The sequence below is a fragment of the Anneissia japonica genome, unplaced genomic scaffold (assembly GCF_011630105.1).
Source record: "Anneissia japonica isolate Jap-2015-1 unplaced genomic scaffold, ASM1163010v1 scaffold288015_len651517_cov191, whole genome shotgun sequence".
NCBI lineage: Eukaryota > Metazoa > Echinodermata > Crinoidea > Comatulida > Comatulidae > Anneissia > Anneissia japonica.
The window spans coordinates 57,264-77,929 of NW_022751954.1; the positions used below are offsets into that span (position 1 = coordinate 57,264).

General features: G+C 33.4%; 2 protein-coding genes across 5 annotated transcripts in view; one reads left to right on the forward strand and one right to left on the reverse strand.

The window, feature by feature from the left end:
• LOC117121992 (serrate RNA effector molecule homolog) overlaps nt 1-13,160 on the reverse strand; it is a 19,105-nt gene extending 5,945 nt beyond the window's left edge. Inside the window, exons 1-14 of one of the 3 annotated variants that reach the window (XM_033267456.1) lie at nt 13,042-13,160; nt 10,552-10,685; nt 10,046-10,174; nt 9,250-9,366; nt 8,911-9,072; nt 7,095-7,264; nt 6,225-6,375; nt 5,951-6,032; nt 4,924-4,980; nt 4,357-4,537; nt 3,464-3,645; nt 2,710-2,850; nt 904-1,212; nt 560-754 (exon numbers count right to left, since the gene is read on the reverse strand). In XM_033267456.1, coding sequence (XP_033123347.1) covers nt 560-754; nt 904-1,212; nt 2,710-2,850; nt 3,464-3,645; nt 4,357-4,537; nt 4,924-4,980; nt 5,951-6,032; nt 6,225-6,375; nt 7,095-7,264; nt 8,911-9,072; nt 9,250-9,366; nt 10,046-10,174; nt 10,552-10,679 — 2,004 coding nt within the window. In that variant the 5' untranslated portion in view covers nt 10,680-10,685; nt 13,042-13,160. Of the gene's footprint in view, nt 1-559; nt 755-903; nt 1,213-2,709; nt 2,851-3,463; nt 3,646-4,356; nt 4,538-4,923; nt 4,981-5,950; nt 6,033-6,224; nt 6,376-7,094; nt 7,265-8,910; nt 9,073-9,249; nt 9,367-10,045; nt 10,175-10,551; nt 10,686-12,589; nt 12,722-13,041 lie in introns of those variants that run through there. The other 2 variants (XM_033267457.1, XM_033267455.1) reach the window with 2 other exon arrangements.
• Nucleotides 12,875-17,928, forward strand: LOC117121994 (ribose-phosphate pyrophosphokinase 4-like). 2 transcript variants are annotated; one of them, XM_033267458.1, is made up of 9 exons: nt 12,875-13,055; nt 14,092-14,218; nt 14,323-14,395; nt 14,794-14,850; nt 15,273-15,366; nt 15,600-15,718; nt 15,930-16,120; nt 16,793-16,869; nt 17,207-17,928. In XM_033267458.1, the coding sequence occupies exons 1-9, from the start codon at nt 12,900-12,902 to the stop codon at nt 17,441-17,443; spliced, it is 1,131 nt and encodes a 376-aa protein (XP_033123349.1). In that variant the 5' UTR covers nt 12,875-12,899; the 3' UTR covers nt 17,444-17,928. The 2 variants fall into 2 exon arrangements, with proteins under 2 accessions (XP_033123349.1, XP_033123350.1); XM_033267459.1 differs by lacking the exon at nt 14,794-14,850 and having other exon boundaries at nt 12,878-13,055.
• The last annotated feature ends 2,738 nt before the right edge of the window (nt 17,929-20,666 follow it).

The window sequence follows — 20,666 nt, forward strand, 5'->3', positions numbered from 1 at the left end:
GGTTTGTTTATTGTTATAGTTTATTGTTATATTCTTTTTACTTATGGTTGCTCTCAAAAGGGCCGTTTGTTTATGAATATTTTCGGGGTTTTTGATGACGTCATCGTCCATACGAGGCGTACGTAAAACAGAGGGTTCGTATAACTGGGGTACGTAAAAACGAGGTTCTACTGTATAGCGCTATTTACCTAAATAGTCTTAAAGCACTTGAGGTGTGGACTAGCTCTTACAGTAACTTTCTTCTCCCCTACAGGTCTCTTCATGTGTGAGCTACTCGGTAAACCAGTACTGGCTACTCTTGTCTGTCCACAACAGGATGGACCAGTACACCGGGATAACTGGTACTGGTCTTGGAAAATGTACTGGGTTCTTCAAAGTGCACTTAAGCCAAATTGTATACAATGGGCCTACGGTTTATAGTACTTATCAGAGAAGACTTGTTCCACCATCAGAACCATAGGCTAGCATGCTGTTCAAACCAGCACCGATATTATGGCATTGCGGTGATCATCAAATATCTTTAAAATATATTTAAATATACTACTCTAAATGCTCTCACCTTGTTAAGTTCCTGATCGCGCTCAAACTTGTATCCCGGGGCCTCATCTTTATGCTCCCCTTCATCCTCATCTTCTGTTCCCCCTCCCATTGCCACCAGCATTTCTTCCTCTGCACTTGATTCCTCAACCAAGTACTCGGTAATATTCTCAAGAAATGGGTTCTGTTGGTAGCCATGGAACGGTACAAACGGTAGCTGTCAGGGAAAACAATATTTAGTAATACAAAGGACAAAAAAGTATGGTTACAATTTTATCAAAATACTTTTGATTGTTTATTTTACATACAGTACATCTTTTACATACACTGTACAATTTTAACAATCATTCAGTATACTTCACTAACCTTCTCTACTTCAAAGGATTTTTCTTCTGGTGCCTTTTCTTTCTCCTCTTTTTCTTCTCCTTGCTCAGCTTTCTTTTCTTCCTCTTCTTTCTTTGCTACTTCTTGTTCCTTGACCTCTTCCACTATCTTTTCTGGTTCTGGCTCCGGTTCTTCATACAACTTATAGCGGTCGTCTAACATCTTAATAAGCTTTGCAGCCAGCTTGAGATCATTACGTACAATTTGCTTGTGTGAAGTTATGCCGCTGGTTGCTCTGATACGACGAGTGAGATCTCGATTAACAACAGGACTCAACTCACAATCACGCACCTTCAAAATGGTAAAAAGGGAACAATACGATGATGATTCCTTCAACAGAGCTGAAAACTAACCCTTAATATTTGGTTATGCTTAAAATCTTTTTCTGGGCATAGTAAATACAGTCAAAATCGCCTAAGTCATGTGCCCAAGTCGAAAAAATGTCAAAGTCAATATTATTTTCATGTCACTTCATCTTCCCTATATTTACAATGGTTAATATTTGCTCTAACTCAAATAAATTTAAGTCGAATAAAACGAAAGTCGAACATATTTTACATGCCAAATTGATCTGTTTTCCATTGATTGTTAGTCTGTAAGTCGAAGTCAAAATCTTGACGTCAAACTTTAATCAGTTTAAGCTGTTGCCGCATTACAAACATCGCTGTGAACATCAACAAGTAACTCATGCAGAAATTCTCATGCTAAGCAAGTCCGACAAGTGACTCGTGTTTACATTGCATAGCGGTACTTTGTGTAGTTTATTTTAAGTGCGACTCAACTTATATTCCTCAATGTTGTTCAGACATGTGGTAAAGTCGACAAGCGACTAATGTTTAAGCACTGTTTCAGGTTTTGTTAGTTCTTTTTTAAATACAGTAAATTAAATTGTATTGCAAGATACATACAGCAATTGTAAAATAAATGTCTTATGGAATTTAGGTATAGGGAATAACCCGTCATAAAAAACAAATATGCTAGTTTTAATTTTATAACTGATCTTTGTATCTTTATCCCGATCCTCGTTGCATGCAAACTATCTGCAGAGCACTGCCTGCTCTCGCGGTGCAGCGAGAAGCAAGCATGTGCATGAGTAGTGGGCAATTTTGCGGCGGGGTATGCACATCTGGTTTACTTACGATTAATACACGTGTTGAAAAATTATATATAGACTTTCACCTAGTAAGTTTTGGTTTGATCATGGGATTTTCCAACGAAATTTATTGAATTTAAAACGTGTTCACTTGATGGCCATGCAAAAATCAGATATTAAATGTTAGTTTATCAAATATAAATATGATTAAGCTTTATTTTAAGTATTGACTGATTCCTCTTTATACTGTATTCAAAAGAATGGCATAGAAGCAGTTAACGAAACATTTAAATATACTGTAATAATTGAAAAATTAATGCAATGTATGGCTACTCTGAAGCTTCCAAGGTAAGTTTAGGTAGCCTAGGCATTTACTTCTACAGTACTAGGCCAAATGTGCGGTCAACATCGTGCATGTACCGTCAGTGCGTGTTAATTTGTTCTGGTCTCCATAAGGCCTAACTCTGCAAGTCAAGTTGCTATTTTGATATAACGCAAATAAAATTCGACTTTGCTTTAGTCGAATTTAATATAAGTCTATAAATACTATATTTCAGTGGCACTTTAGTTTCGACTTAGGTGAGTTTGACTGTACTTAATATATTTTGTTAGAATTTAACATGACCCTAAAAAGTCAGTACATTCTTTTGAATGGAAAGCACTAAATCAATTGCAATATTTTTTGGATAACTTACTCGGATGCTGCTAAGATTCCAGCAAATATCCTTGATATTGACGGACCGGTCAAAGGTGACCCAACCATAACGCATGAAGTTCTTGTCTGGTTGTGGGTCTGCTAGAGCAACTCGCATGAATCCTTGATACTTCTTGCAAAGCTATAATTATAAAATAAAATTTATATACAATCTATATATAACAACTGTTTATGAAAAAATACTAATAAGGGTTCCTTCCTTCGAATGTATTTCACTTGAGACATTTTTACAATTGAGTAATGTAAACAACACATTGGTCCAATCATATTCCTTCATATTAGCTATTAACAGTGGTGAGTCGATTAGCAGAGCGGTGAGGCAGGGGCGCAGCTAGCTACAGCCTTTAACATCAGCGATGGTGCCAAATGCTGAATTAATAATTGGTATAAAAATAGCATAAGTGCAATCTGTAAGTTTAGTTGGTGTAGCAGATACAGAGTCAGGATTTTGAATTAATCATCATGCTTTTCACAAGTGTCATTGGGCAAGACATTTTACCTACGTTTGTTTCTCTCTCTAACCAGGAGTATTCATGGGTCTCTATTTACTGGCAACATTAACAAAGATATATATTCCTTATAGTGTTAGTGTGTTAAGATTGCACCCAATGTTGCAAGTCTTTTTTTCATTTAACCATCACTAGTATTATACAAATCAAAAACATCATTAGCAATATATAAATCAAAACCATCCTTAGTATTATATAAATCAAAAACATCATTATCATCATTACCTGTACAATCTCAGCCTTTGGGATCATTACTGACAAGCTTCTCATAAACAATGAGTAAGTCTTGTGAAGTGGGCGTGGTTTTGGCCCTTCTTCCTCTACTTTATCTTCTGTAACCTTTTTCTTACTAGCTTCTTCTTTGCCAACCTTAGTTGAATGTCTGTCTTCCGTTATCTCACCTGCTTCTAGAAAAATATATTGCAGAAACCAATCCTTGAGTTATTAAATGTTGATAACGTATGGGGTTCTTTTAAATGCGCAAAAGAATGTTAATTTATTTTTGAGACCTTTTTCTTTATTTTTTTTGGGGTAGTAGTATATGCTATACTATCTTTAATTTATCCATAGTTTTCTTAATTTTATAGAGGATAAGCAGATATACCCGGTGTATCTCAATATTTAGATTAGTTAGAAAGGGTGCAACATTGCTGTACCATGTTCAGATGACATTAATTTCTGTCCTCCGGGGGAACATGAGAAAGGAGATAAGATTATAAGATTTTACATAATAAATATAAAACTTCTCCTGACTTATTTTTCTCCTGACCTCCAATAAAATACCCTTAGGGGTCATTTCATGAAAGTTTTTTTTATTAAATATAAAGAACCAAAGTTGGAAATCAGTTTTTCAGTAATCAAGTGACCTCCGAGTGGAATAAATTACAGGAGAGTGTTATTTTAGCACCCAGTGTGGATTCCTGTAAAGAACGATTCAGGACCCCATCCAAGGAACAGAGGGCCGAACTACCAAGTATCCAAGTAAGTATTTGAACTTGAAAGTGGCACTACGGTGGCCATCGAAACATCATTTTTAAACCACTATTTTAAGTATGCCTATAGTTAAGTATATTCTTTTTTTATCTGTTCATTTAGAAATAAAAAATATTTTGCATTACCTTCATCTTTCTCTTCCTTACTTTCTGGTGGTTTGCTGGACTTCTCTTGTTTGTCTTTGATTTTAGGAGAGCGATCCCTATCCGAGTCTGAATCACTTTCGCTACTACTGCCACTACTACTCGAACTAGACGAGTACTCCCTTTCACGTTTACGCTTTTTTCCACGTTTCTCACCTTCCTCCTGAGGAAAAATCAAGTTGGTTAATATTTATTGATAATTTTTTTTTTAATTATAAAATATATTTCTTCTATAATTACTCTCAAATATATTCATCAGCATTGGAGTTGTTTCGCGCGGCTGGTGACAACAATAACGATTAATATGACAACTACAAAATTTAAATGCACCAAATTAAGAACTGATAAAATGGTGCAGTCTTAAATTTTGTAATAAAAAAAGGTTGTTTTTTAAAATAGCAGCTTAATCAAACAAGAGAAATAAATGTCACAAAATTTAAATGCACCAAATTAAGAACTGATAAAATGGTGCAGTCTTAAATTTTGTAATAAAAAAAGGTTGTTTTTTTAAAATAGCAGCTTAATCAAACAAGAGAAATAATGTCATACCATATCTTCAGGCTTCTTTTCTTCAATTTCTTCAATTCCATCAGCCTTCTCTTCACCCTAAAATAAAAAGATAAACGACAAAATATAATAACCGCCAGTTAGCATTTGTCTCCCAATTCCTACCTAAAATCATATTTTTGATAAGCCCACAAAATTTAAAAATTTATCCTTCTATAAAGGCGTGTCGGAAGACCAAACCAACCTTTTGTCTTCAATCAGAAATGATTTAAGTTCTAGAAATTGTTAGTTAACAGATTCCAAAGATTTAAATGTTTTAAGAGATATTACAAAATATAGACACAACTGGTATCATCTGTTTTAATTTTGTTTTGCTATGTATACTATTATGTTCATAATTTGAACAGAAACTCTACAGTAAATTATATTCAGTTGAACTATAGTTTTTGAATAAAAGTTTATATCCAGTTGAACTTGCCTAAGTCGAATAGAGAATGCCATTGAAAATTTGTTCGACTTGGATAAAATTTGACTTACAGATTGTTAATTAATGAAAAACACAACAGTTTGGCATGTAAAATAAGTTCGACTTGGAAATTATTTGAGTTAGGCAAGGTTGACTTAGGCAGGTTTAACTGTATATACTTCTATGCCTTGTCAAAATTAGATTTTCGTCCTCTTAATTAATTGCAATGTAGCATACACAAATCAGCAATGATGTTTGAAGTGACAACCACAAATTAATGACTTATTCTCAGCTATTTCTATCTTCAAGAGTGTTTATCATTGAAACTGTGATAGAGAAATGAGGATGCACATGGTTTTTAGCAGAGATAAGGACGGTTCTATTATTTTCTACGGATGTTCTAGGACAGTGGCAACAGTCGGTCCTTTCGGGTATTAAAAAAATTAGGACTGTCACTCATCTATAAATGCATTCATCAACAGCTATACTGTAAACAGCATTGTACACATGGAATAATATATGCAAGATGCTACTGTATATACAATAAGAAACTTTTGAGGATCATAAAAAATAAATATGTTTATTATAATGATGTTATCATACCTTTGTTTCACTTTTCTTGTCTTCCTCAGGTTTTTCATCTGAATCATCATCCATCTCCCCATCTTCTTTTCCATTCTTTTTTCTATTGAATAAAATAAAACATCAATATTATCATATTACACAAACTATTTTAAACATTACAAAAAAAATTATTAAATAAACTTAAGAAACCTTTTTATCATTAATGATAAACAATTTATTGACACTGATATTTTATTAAAATAAAATATTCCAATTTTCATTTAATTTGGCATTACTCTGTGACAATACTTACTCTTTGTCTTTTTCTTTCTTCATCTCGTCATCTTTTACTATTTCTGCAGCTCTTTTATCACGGCTGTGGTCCATCTCTTCTTCACTGTCTTCCTCCTTCTGATCTAGGATGGTCATATCCAAATCTGTTCCTCCTTCCATCTTAATTACAGCTGAAGAAAAATAAAACATTAAAATAATTGGTTAATAGGCATGTACTTATATGGCAATTAGGCCTATGAATTCCACTCTCCAAGCCTCATTATAAATCAAGGTTTTGAAAATTATCACATTCATATTTACACCCTGAAAGTACTGTATGAACATTTTAGAGCACATAGAAAAAATTATTAGATTATCATTCTTTAAAAAAAAAAAGCGATGAGGGCGGGCATGTTTTTTTTGTTTTTTTTAATCGGAACAATATGATATTGCTTTTTCTTTATTGATGAAGGAGGGACTGTTTTTATTTGGCAAGAATATTGTAAATATTATATAAAAACTGGTTTAATTTTAATGTTTTTTTTTAAGAAAATGTATTTCCAGTCACAAAATTGTATTGTTTTTTATGCTGTTGAAATAAATGATGCTGCAAAAAAAAATTTTTTTTTTTATTCCTGCAACAATATTTCCAAACTTTTTGACATGGACAGGAGTGATAGTCTAACAATTTTTCTATGTGCCCTTAGAGGAGTGTTCTCACTTTTTTTACACTAACATAGAAATACAACATAAAGCAAACAGAATTCATAATACTTTGGGTTAAACCTTAACAGCAAATCTGGAAACTCTCGTTCTGTATATAATGTCTGTACTCATATTGATGAAATGGTAATGGTGACTGGTCTATAAAATGTGACAAAGACTATATCTTATCATAAAGACAACTCACCAGCATCTAGTATTCGAATAATATCATCAGATTTGTTAAACTCGCAGGCAGCTGTATCAATCCATTTTTCTCTCCACAAATCAAGAAAGGCGTTTAAACGTAAACGTACGCCATTTACTCGTGCCGCCTGTTGCTGCATACAAAGATCTGGATGGTATTTAGTGCGAAACCTTTAGAAAATCAAAGAACATGTATGAACAGTGTGCACAAAAAATGTTGATTAGGATTCAAATAAAATTCTTAAGTAGGGCTAAATTTGACCATTTTCTGATAATATTCTCCCAAATATGAAAAGATGCCTTGTACTACTAAGTTGAGAAAGAGAATAAAACTTCACATTTTCTGAGTGTTTTTGATAAAAATGAGAAAAAGATCTCATCTTAATAATCACAATCTAACCATTTAATAACTGAATATTTAATTTCCATAAATCTGATAAATTTCCCAACTTTGTACAGTATATTTTGAAATCAAATTTGAAATGGTAGGAAAAAAAAAAGAAAAAAAAATCTAGGTTTCCCGTAACTAATTTGTAAGTTTCTTTGCCCTTTCAGCCCTTTACAGGCTAAAATAATCACCTCTTACCTGAACAAAACAAAAAAATAGAGAAGCCACAATAAATTACCCATATTCCTTGGTTGCGATCCTTAAGATACGGACGGCCCATCTTATGAATATTCATATTAGGAGGTACATAATTAAGCTCAATAAACAGAGCATACAACGCGAGATGTATCTAAAAGTGTGTCAAATCATGTGTTTTATACATGCGACAAATCTGGTTCAGTAAACAAAACCCGCGCGTTGGCTGACAGCTGTGTTCCTGATTCAAAATCTTAAGCTCAATAAACAGAGCATACGTGAGCGATCAAATTTTCTCTTGTCATCCATATTGCCTAACTAGAACATCTGTGAGAAAGCAAGTGTATCAAAACGTAAACATCGCGTGTACTTTATATGTGTGTGTGCACGCATACGTCCCCCTGAATTAAGTGGGGATTGCCTCGGCTGCACTACACTGTAAATGGAAGCAATATATGAATGTGAATCACACAACACAAAACAAGACACACAATTAATATATGTATTACAATAATAAGAAAAATATTGGTCTGACAAGTGATATTTTCAATGTAATCCTTGTTTTCTTAGCATTTCTTCCAGAATTATATACAGCAGTAAAGTTCCATCCCAATCTATTAAACCGCAAGCAAATATTTTGACAAATGAATGAACATTTGTCAACAGCTTTTAAGAATAACTAATTTCAACTTGGCTGAACAGATACAAAATTTAGTATTTTGTCTCTTAAATTTAACAAACTTCTTTTGTTATTTCATTAAAAAAAATCATGGTCATATTTGGCATGTTCTTAAGAAATTTTAAAAGTGCAAGCTCAATTAAAATTTTAAAAACATCATTAAAATAAGATAGTATAATACATACTCCAAGTATCGAAATGCACACCATTGTGTCGGGAATCCTGACATGATGGCGTGCAATTCGATACTTGGAGTATGTATTATACTATCTTATCTGAGATTAATCAGTGGACCTTTCATTGAAATAAGTTAACTATTGAGATATTAAAATAGTCTTTTGAGAAATGTCTATCAAAAAATACATTAAGCCTTTTAAAATTATATTTATAGCTGTCAAAAAAGTGTATCAAAATTAAATATTTGTTTAACTGTTAATTAATATATTTAATTATAGTTAAATGGCTGTACAAGCATTACTAATTGGAAACAGACAGTATATCTAAATCCCTAGTATCCTTTCCGACAAAAATTTCAAACATTAAGTTTAAACTTACCACTCCTGATCTTTGTGAGCCAAAAAATATTCACTAAGCTGTGTGCGACGAAAGTCCACTTTATACTCGTTGTATTTTCGCACAGCTTCCTGGTCATCGATCGTATCATCTTGTGAAGCTAGGAACTGTTTGAATGTCATCATAGAACTGCCGCCATCAGTCCTATTTTTTTGTAAATGTTTGACATAATTTGAATATGTTTGATATTATTTTGTATTTGTATTATAAATGGGCCTAAAGATAGAGTAACAAGTATTAGAATGAATATTTTCCTCTCCAATTAACTTAAAAGATTCACAAAGTCTAATGTCACTATTCATTTAGTTTGTTATATTTTACCTATCTGACTGGCTATGCCCATAGTTCTGCCCATCTCCACTGCGATCCCAATAACCTCCACCTCCACCTTGGTAATTTCCACCGTAGTTGCTGAATGACCTATAACCCCCAGTATTCCTAACAAAACAAAACAAAAATAACATAAAAATGTGGTGGTATATCGATCGGAACTTATACTATCCCAATTAAGTGAATACAGTACTAAGCATATTTGATTATCATTCTATCTCTTATTTGAAAAAAATATTTAACTCTTGTAAGAAGAGTGTTTTATGTTGTAATCCCAACGTTATGGTTGGTTACTACCGACAATCTATGACAATTCAATTGCATGTTATGAAATTAACAAGTTCTATGTTCCCCTTTTGTTCCAACTCTTATTTCAACTATCAACACAAGTGAACATTTTAAACATAATGAAAAGACATTCATACGAGTAACATTAAAATAATTCTAACCCAATTACCTATATATAAGGCCTTACTGTAGTTAATTCTGTTGATTTTTTTAAATAGGATTCATTATAATGGACTTAAATTATTATTATTAATTATTATTATTATAATAATGATTTTGACTTTCCATCTATAAATAGGTAATAAAAATAATAAATACTATAGTATAAATACAACTTTTATATACTTTTACAGATTATTTATATAAGATCAAAACAAGCAGATGTGTTGAAAATAACTCTCCAATAAATTTCCATGTAATTAATATTTAAAAGTTATTATTTTATCTCACATAACAAAAAAAACTCTAAGCATGGTAAGTTTAAAGAGTAGCTACTTACCAGTCTCTTCTAGGCCGCTTATTGGGTGGGCTCATCGCTCTTCTGGCAGGACTGTAGCCTCGCTCCCGCCTATTTCTATTGTAATCTCTACGCTGCCAATCTCTGTTGACACGATTATCCCTTGGTCTTCTAAAAAAATATATACATATTTTAAGTTTTTTTTCATTTTCGTAGATTTACAGGGTATATAATAAGTTGGGCTATAAGAACTCCAAAAAATACATAGGCCCTCATTAGCAAGGTATTAACCATCTATTTAAAATCAGGCTTAGGCCTAGGGCCTTGGCCTCATTTTCTAATTGTTTTTATTGTAGCGTTTTAATATTAGATTTTCTTTTGGGGGAGGGGGGATAGCTTTTTCGTATTTCAATGATTAAGGTTTTTACTTTTAGTTGAATTTTAGAATGTACTACTGTAATGAATTACTATTTCAGTGAATGCTGTCTACATTGAATAGTGATACAAGAAAATTAATAGGCTGATGCCAATCATTATGGGAGTTTTACCTATCATTCCAATCATCTCTGCCACCTCTCCGGTCTTCACGGTCCCGCCGTTCTGCATAATTATCACTACGTTCCCGCCGAAATTTGTCTCTGTTATGACGCCGGTCTTCATCATCGCTATCCATCATTGAAACCTGTTATATTTTTAAAAAATATAAATATTATAATTGAATGGTTCTACGTAACCTGTGTGCATAACTGTGAAACAGAGACCCATAAATCAAATTCCATAGCTGTTTTACACTATTCCCAGACTGGAAAGTAAGGCCTGCGCGATTTCCCGCACGAAAAATTAGGCCTAGAAATCCTTTGCATCCGCACATTTCGAAAAATAAGGACTGATTTCCATGTAGATGTTTGATAGTTCGAGCGAAAGAAAGATTCACTTGTGCAAACAACAGCCTGTGCAAGTCATGTACGAATTACTTTAAAATTTCCTATTTTGAGCTAACAATTTGCATTCGACCGAGGCTCAAAATTTGCCTGGGAGCCAGCCACTGGCGTATCTAGAGGGTGCAGCTAAGAAAAAGAAAACAAACGAAGTACTATATTTCATAAATCTCCATTTTAATAATATAATACTAGGCCCAGGCTTATATATAAATAAATTAAAATAACCGAGTCTGAGCTATGTGGCCTTTCTCTAGGCCTAAGAAACAGTCGCGATGCGTTCAGTTCAAGTTTCCCCCAACGAGGGCGCTAACGGCATACGCCACCCATCGTCGTTAGAATGGCATATGACCGGTTGAGCCGCCGGTCATTTCTATGAAACGCCAAGCGCGTCTCTCAGTGAATGTAGTGCGTTAATTGCGGCGTATTTCAATTAACTTATTCGTTATTTGTACTATTTTGTTAAATTATTAAATTAAATTATTTATTATACTGTATGTAAGTATAACAAATAGTACAAAAATAAAAATATATAAATTACAAAACCATAGTAAATACTGTATAACAACATAGGCCTAACACATTTAAATTTATTGTTTATAGTCATCAGTCTATTTAAAATCAAATTGGTTTTACTAATTTTACTTATTACTGTTTTATTAATGCTCTATTAATTATTTTTGTTTTATCTTCCATGGTTAATTTGCTGAGTATTTGATCAGTCGGCTTGCTGATGTCATCAGTGAATAAACCCCCTGGATACCAGCTAAATATTCATCCCACAGTCTTGTAGGTCGTTGATTTGCTCGTATTGCTGTTCGTTATGTATAAGTTGTGTAATTGAAAATTAGAATTTTGATTATTTTATGTACTACATTTTTATAAAAATAAATGAAATAAATGAAGTTGTATAATTGCAAAATCGTATTAAAAATGTAATAACTTGAGTATTAAATAAATTGAAATAATTGAGTAAATAAACTGAAATACATCCCAAACAACAGTACCAAGAACGAGTAAATAAATTGAAATAAGCCCAAAAATACTTAATAAAACAATAAAACGAGTAAATTAATTGGAATACTCCCCAAAAATATTTAACAAAATAGTACAAATAACGAATAAGTTAATTGAAATACGCCGCAATTAACGCACTACAATCACTGAGATGCGCGCGCTTGGCGTTTCATAGAAATGACCGGCAGCTCAACTTGTCGGCGGCTCAACCGGTCATAATCCGTTAGAATAGGCCAGCCTAGGTCTAGGGCTATTTATTTTCACGACTCGTCGTAAAAATAGCCACAGCGTCAAAATTATGTGCACGACGAGTAAGCCAAAATTTGAGTACGAGTTGTGGGTACGAGTTAGCCTGTATTCCTTAGATCCTCTAGTAACTAGGCCTAGCCTAGGCCTATGTCTAAAAAGAATCCGGCTAGGCCTAGCCTAGACTGATGGCGGATGTATCACCGGTTCAATCCGGCTAGCCTAGGCCTACTAGGCAGGCTAGCCTGAATGCAGTGATGGTTGATGTATGGTGTGGCAACGTTTTTTGTCCACATTTATCATCTTTCATCTACATATACTACAAATTATTAGCATACAGTAATCATACTATCAATCATAATACAAACATAGTTAAAAACATTACCTCTGTGTATTATTTTCGACCTTTTTAATAATATATTGAATGCTCCTGACCTGTTGAAAAATCTTCAGAGCCCGCGTGGGTCGTTAATCCAGGTTTATACCATTTGCAATATTTTGCCACATTTGATAAATTTTAGTACATATTAGTGTTGTTAATTACATTATACTAACGATATAGCCAGAAAAATATATCACATATTGAATAATTATTTGAATTGTAAATGGAAACGATTATGTTGTTAATGATAAGTAGATACAGGTTCTGTTTAGAAATATTTCCCTTCAAAATTATTGGACTAGGCCTATCCAAAATGGCGGCTGTCTCTGAATTTTCAAGCCGCTCAGCTTTGTTATTTTGTCATCCTTCTATGGAAAGTTTGGCTCAGGCAATTGAACAAACGTGTGACACAGAATCTACCAAAGCTGCTTTAACACCTAGAGATGCAAACTTACCGATCAAAACTGAAGTAATTGTGGCTTATTATTTGTGATCTCAAATGCGAGGCTGCACCATCAAAACGGATCAGTCATTGAGAGGTCACCACAGTGTCAAGGGTGACTGCATTCAACCAAAATGTAAACAACAGCCAGCCTAACTGAAACTGAAACCACTGAAACTAGGCCTAGGGCCTCCTATGTTAAAGCTAGGATAGGCCCACTACTTAAATCCTAATCAATCAGTATGTTGTGTTTAAAATTGTCAGGCCTATGCTACACACTTGTGATACTTAGCATCAGTTCCTATTTATTAACATAAATGAAGAATTAATAATGCATCCATAAGCCTATTTTAATACACTACTAAGATAGGCTTTTCTTTTTCCATCTTGATTTCAGAGGTCAAAAACATTTTTCAATTTTTTTTCAATCATATAGTTGTATAGACTAGTCTTTTAAGAACATTTTGCTGGAAAAATTTGTTGGATACCACGTCCCGTTTAAATTTTTTAAATAACATGATGTCAGAAAATCAGCCCAAAAGCTTATCTTATTTCTGTTGGTTACGCACCGCTGATTTGCAATGTTTTTCATCACTTCAATATGTCTACCGATTCGTGAAAAAGGCCTATTTATGGCCTTATCAAAAATACACAGATGAGTCTTGAGTGCGAGGTTGGTTTTAGTCGGACCTAAGAAATATTTAGCTCAGAGTTGAATCCGCATCAGCATTGGCAAATGGTTCCAGGGAATAATAGTAGAAGTGCTGTCATGATTTCTCGATGAGTTGCCTTTTAAAATATCAAGGTTTTACCAAAATTAGGTAGCAAAGTTGATGTGCAAATATGAAGTAAATTTATAGATTAAACCTATTTAAATTTTACAATAATTGACAACTATTATTACTATAATTTATATTTTGTGCCTCTTTACGGCTGATAGGTAGTCATGGACCACACCCATATGCAATTCAGCACAATAACACTGCAAGTTATGAGTAATTCTCCTACCTTTACCTTTATTTTTCATACTCATACTGTTTTATTTAACAATTATTTATTTCAGGTCTCCCCACAATCCAAGAAATGCTTCCAAACAGTTGAATTCCGAAAGACAATACAATGGGAATCATTCAATGATGGATGGCCAAATCTTTTTATTGAAAATGTGAAGGAGTGTGCTGGCAGAGATGGTAATGAGTAAATCAATCATTTTATGTAGAGAATATATAGATTGCAATGTAATTATTGTAGTGATAATTGTAACCCTATTTTTCACTATTGTTTTTAATTTCAGTTATCTTTTTGGGAAGTTTCCATTCACCAGAAGTAATATTTGAACAAGTCAGTATGCTCTATACAATGCCCAGGTACAGCTATAATACACTTTAAACACACAAGGATTATTTTCTTACTACCTAAAACAACGCCATTCCCTAAGCCCCATAATGATTGGTTTATAGAATCACTCAATATTGGTTGAGAAAATAAACCTTTCGTTTTAGCTTGCTTATCATGGGATCTGCTGCTGTACTACTCATGTAGGGTTGGTTATTAATTATGCATGTTTCACTAAACAGATTTCTTGAAAACATTTTAATGTACCTACACTAGAAATCTGTCGTATACTATTGCATCTCTTCTCAAACTAGAGCAGGCACTTGAGAGTACATAGTTTACCTGTGTGGTTTTTTTTTTTTTTTTTACTTTCCATGACCATGACTTTTACCTAACTTTTCACCGCAAAATTTCTTTACCTCTTTTTTAATTACTATCCTGCTAATCATATAAGCAGAGAAATGGACAGGCAACCTCTGTGGGAGAGGTAATTAATTAGTAGATCCTCTAGTTTATATATGGATGGATGTATTTGGTATAAACACCAAGGATATCTCACGAAAGTCTGAAGAAGACTTATTTCCAGTAGGGTCTATCTGGTGGTAATTGGGCAGTACAGCGGGAGACAATCCCCTACTCTTTTCCAAAGAGTGCACTGCCTTCTTTAACGTGCACATGGGCCATAATGCACAAGGGACCAACGGCTTAAACGTCTCATCCGAAAGATGGTGCGCTATCGTAAATTTCAGCCCTCTTGCTGAAATACAAGGACAGCAGCGATAGGAATTGAACCGTTGACCAAGAGATCTCCACGGTTCAGCGCACACACATTGGCTACCACCTGTTTAGCTGACTGAGTTAAGCTGCTCTCTCATTTAACTGTCATCTTTCTTTTTGTTTTTTTTTTAGGTATTTGGCAAGATCTTTCAAATTCATCCTCCCTTATTTTCCAACTGGAACAATGGAGCGTGTGGACACTGAAGGACAAGTGGTTACAGCTAAGGTAAATTAAAAATCCAAATTTAATACGATTTATCTTGCAATGACTTTCTTGCTTAAGTTGAGTTGTAATTTCAAAACCAGTTGAATTATGCACCCATATGTGAATTTAACCACAATGGCACCAGAGCATGGTTATTTGCTTACACTTAAGCACCACACCAAATCCCTATCCCTATCAATATGGACTCTTAAGAATTTGATTGTTAATTAAATTTTTCCGCTCATCTTTTTTAGACACTTGCCATGTTGCTCTCTCTGATTCCAAGCACAGCTCGAGGTCCTGCTCAGATTGTTATGTATGACATACATTGCTTGCAAGAAAGATTTTATTTTTCGGACAACATAATACCAAGGTAGAATCATGAAAGTATGTTAGTATAATTGTTAACAGAGATTTTGTGACCTCTTCACCCATATTATCATGTGTATGTTACATTTATAGTGAATTTGACACCATGAAGGCAGAAATTGAACTAGAGCCCCCTTCCCTGGGGATGAAACCATACCGACATAACTACCGTCAAAATGTGTTATTGTATGATCATAAAGACTTTTCTTTTGTAGGTTAGAGACTGCAATACCATTGTTGCACAGAGAAATGTCCAGACTTGCAAATGAATTTGATTTCAAAATCTGCATTGCTTTCCCGGATGAAGGGGCTTGTAAGCGATTCCAGTTGCTGTTCTCTGATTTTCCACTTATTACATGTACAAAGATTCGAAATGGAGACAAACGCATTGTGCAGGTGAAGGAAGGTAAGGCTGGTGGTAATAATATTCTTTATTAATTATTTATGTTGCATACTAATGTTGGTACTGTTATTTTATTTAATGTATTTATTTAGTCCGGAAAGGAAAATGTTTTCAAAGGAAAACCATTTATAGTATATTTTCTTAATATTGTAGTACATGTATATACTTATTATATAAAATATATTATTCTTATTCTCTTATTATATGTGGCAAAGCCAAACCAGTCACTCGTCACAAAAATTGATTTTGAGTTATTAATACAGTGTTAAAGAATAAAATAAGAGCTATAAAATGGTAAAAAAAAATCATTCAAATCTGACATTTCTTTATGAAGTTGCAAGCGTTTAACATACAGCTGTTTAAAGAACAATATATGAGAAATTAGCCTGAAAGTTAATAATTTCGGGCATTTCTCATGCAGAAACTATCATGAAATCCTTAAAAAGTGTTGTTTTAATATTGAAAATGGGGAAAATAACAGCATAGCATGCATAGCATTTTTTTTTGAGGTAAGAGAATTTATGATTATAGCATCTCGGGATGGCCGGAAATGACTTAATTTTGAAAAGAATTTTCTTTTTTTAGCCAATTGGCTTGGCCCCCCTCCCCCCTCCTTGAATCCACCACTGATTTTAGAATAGATAAATATAAAATTTGCATTGTTTTGACCATCAGGTGATCCTGGAGGGAAGCATGTGATCATTGTTGATGATCTGGTGCAGACTGGAGGAACATTAAAGAATTGTGCCGAGGTAAACATGTGTAGATAACAACAAATTCAACTGCTGTTATCAAATTTATTATTTAAACCTTTTGTATTAATTTCATATCTGATCTTGCGTCATACTTTCATTGTATACTTCCACCAGTTTAGGTTACTTGGAGCTGTATCATAGAGCCACTAGTCATCAGCTCAAATCCTGCAAGTCCCAGGATTTTTTTCTAACAGCCAAACTCAACCATATAAAATTTCCTAATGAGACTGTGTATAGAGCATAATTTATTTAATCGTGTAGTCAAACTTACTTGCTGATTCAAATAAAAAGAAAATTCTAATGTTAATTAAATTTTTTTTATCTTTTGTGACAGGCCCTATTGAATAAAGGAGCAAAGACTGTATCAGCATTCGTAACTCATGCTGTTTTCCCGAAGGACTCATGGAAATCTTTCACTACATCCAAAAGCAAAGTTCCTTTTAAATATTTCTGGATTACGGACTCAATCCCTCATGCAGTTGAGATTGCAAAGCACGCTCCATTCAAACTACTCTCGCTCTGTGATTCCATTTCCCATTGTTTGTTGGGGTTTGATTTGCTCCAGTCATGATGTTCATTTGGCCAAAAATGCATTTCCTTTATATTAACCAAAATTTGTAAATCAATGAGAGAGTTTTGCTCAGTCAGCCAAACAGGTGGTAGCCGCTGTGTATTTGCTGAATTGTGGAAATCTTCACTTTAGACTTGGTCCCTGGTTCAGTTTGATCAAGTGCTGTGTTTCAGCTGGAGGGCTAAAATGCAAGTTTCAATAGCGCACCGTTTTTCAGATGAGACGTTTAAGCCATTGTTCATCTGTGCTATATGGTCCATGTGCACGTTAAAGAATGCAGTATACTCTTTGATAAGAGTAGGAGATCCCAGTGTACTGCCTAATTCATCATTGGAAATGAGTATTCAGACTTATCCTTTGTGTATTTCACACCGAATAAATCCAATCCAGTCCAATCTAAAATTTGGTTTCTATAAAAAGTTTTAAATTTGTAATTGCTTATTTATGTTAAAAATTTGTTTTAAATTGGTATTGCTTTAAGTATACTGGATGCATATGTTATACATCCTTTTGAAACTGGTATAATTTTAGTAATAAAGTAGAGTTGAATAGCTTGGTGGTTAAGATGCTTGCCTTCCAATCTCAGGGTCCTGGGTTCAATTCCTGCCAGTTGCAGGAATTTTTCTCACGACATAAACAACTCCACTCCCTAAATTTCATATTGAGATTTAGTTTGTGTAAAGCATCGTGTGTGTATGTTTGTCTCTGTCTCTTATACACATCTATGTCTTGTGTAAGGGATTGTCACCTACAAGTAGGACAGTGATATATATTCGCTATTGGCAGTCCTTGGCACATGTGTTGTGTGCCTAAAGAAAGAATAATAATAATAATAATAAAAATATTGTTAATTTATATTAAACTCATATAATATTTCTCAAGTTCAATTATTTTGTTGGTGATTTTATTAATAATGAGCATATGGGATCATAGGTGCACCTTTCATTATAATATTTTTCTTAATTTTTAAGTGTAGTGCAGCATTTTATGTACAACTTTATTTTATTCATTTTTTTTTACTATTTATGTGAACTTGTGTAGTAATCACAACATTCACATAAATCTGGTTTATATATATTTCAATAGATGTGAACTCCCAATGATTTAAATTGGATATATGAATGTCTGTCTAAAACATATTTATCATAATCATTACCAAGTTTTCAATATCAATGTATTCTGTATTAATTTACCTGGAAATGTAGTTCTATGCATACATATACTGTACATAGGGACCAAAAATACATGCCATTACTTTAAAATACCCGAGTACAAATTTGATTGCTAAAGTAATGTGAAAACTGTAATTGTAAATTTTCAATGTATTTATAATTTTAAGGCACACAAAGAAGATTGTACTAATTAATAATTTTAAAAATAATGTAATTAATATCTGTGCATAATTTTGATTCAAGATGTTATTTTATGTCCAGCATGTGAGTGAGAGTGGAAAAGTGATTAAGGTTTAGGTAAAAGGGTTCAAATGTCCCCACAGCACTTACAGCAATTGCTGTAGAAAGGGCCTTCCACTACTGTTGTAAATCCCAGGCTCAACAGCAAGCTTTTACTGATGAGTTAATTACCTGATCCAGGCCTAGCAATGGTTTATACACTGTTACATTTATACAATGCCTACGGTATTCTTAAAACAATTTATGAAGCTTGTTACTGTGGAAGAAGAATTAATTGCTGAAGTAAAGCCACAGCCCACAGCAGCTATGCTGAGGGAACATTTTGAGGAAATTCGAACCCTGGGAAAATAGAGAGATAGAATATCTGAAGTCTGTCAAGCTTGAATGTTTGTCTGAAGATGCCTTATATACAATAAATTGCAATATATACGTTTTGATGACATTATTTCAATTATTTTACTCAACAACATTAAACATACTGTGTCTGTGTTGGGATAATAAACATGAATAATAAAATATATTATTTGAATTTGAAGTATTTTTTTGTAAGTGGGTTCGGTTTTTAAAAATAAGAAAAATAAACAAGTATTTTCTTCTCCAATTACCTGATGTATAAATAATTACTGTTTCGTAAATAAAGTTAAGGTCGAAAGGTCGAAACCTGAAGCTCTGGGCTCATTAGCGTTTGGGCCAGACCATAGAGATATAATAGCTCTATGGGCCAGACTGTGCAAGGCTGTGGGGGTGGCGGTGTTTTATCTTCCCAGCCAGAGCCATAGATAGAAAGAGTTGCGACATTGAGAATTTAGAAGCCATTTTGTGTCATACGCGATGCGCGTTCTGTGTCTTACGTGATGTGCATTCCTGTGTATAATATTGTAACGGCCTCCTGTATAGTTTAATTCCATTTAATCTTTCAGTCGAATTTCATGTAACTCTATTTATAGATTTTTTTTAATGATTTCACTACTTTATATTCAATTTCATATTATAAATACTGTAATAATTTACTATTTTTGAGCAGTTCTTTAATCCTCGCCGATAGACCGAGAGAGCCCTTCGATGGCAAGCATTCTTCAATTAGGCAATCCTGCCATATAGACTCTTAAGTAGCTCCTGTTATTTTTGCAAATAAATGATATGTAAGACCAGCAAAAATTAATTAAATATGTATATCAAAATGTAATTAAAATCCGTATATAGGGTATATAGATTGTTGCTCTTTAAATTAGAATATGAGCGAGCCCTATACAAATCTTATGTTATTAATTTGATTATTATTATTTATAAATATTAAAATAGTATAGGTCAGTTGGCCGCAGTATATAAATTGTGCTTTGCTGTAAATGTTATAAAATGTAAGTGTTAAATGGCATACAGGATCTGTGATATATTCAACTTGTGTAATTGTGTAATGTATATTATTGTATTAAAAGTCTCTGTTTTAATATTGTATATGGCTGTACAGATGTTACTTTTATGAACACACTGCAAGAGCGTGTCTGCTGTTTTAAAAGCGTCGATTCCAAAATAAAGTTATAGTAATTATAAAATTGCCATGTCATTTTTGGAGTGACATTCACACTATTTGTACTTAAGTACTGGTACGCATCCTAATGGTTAAATTGCATATTTAACTCTCCATTAGATTTATGTATAATATATATATATATTTTTCATTTAATTTTTAGTTGTAACGTAATAGCTTGCCTATAATATACAAATATTGATTTGGCCTATAATGTATAATTACCAGGCCAGGAGATAGGTCTCGCAATTTAAATATCAGGTTACAGATATGATTCACATCT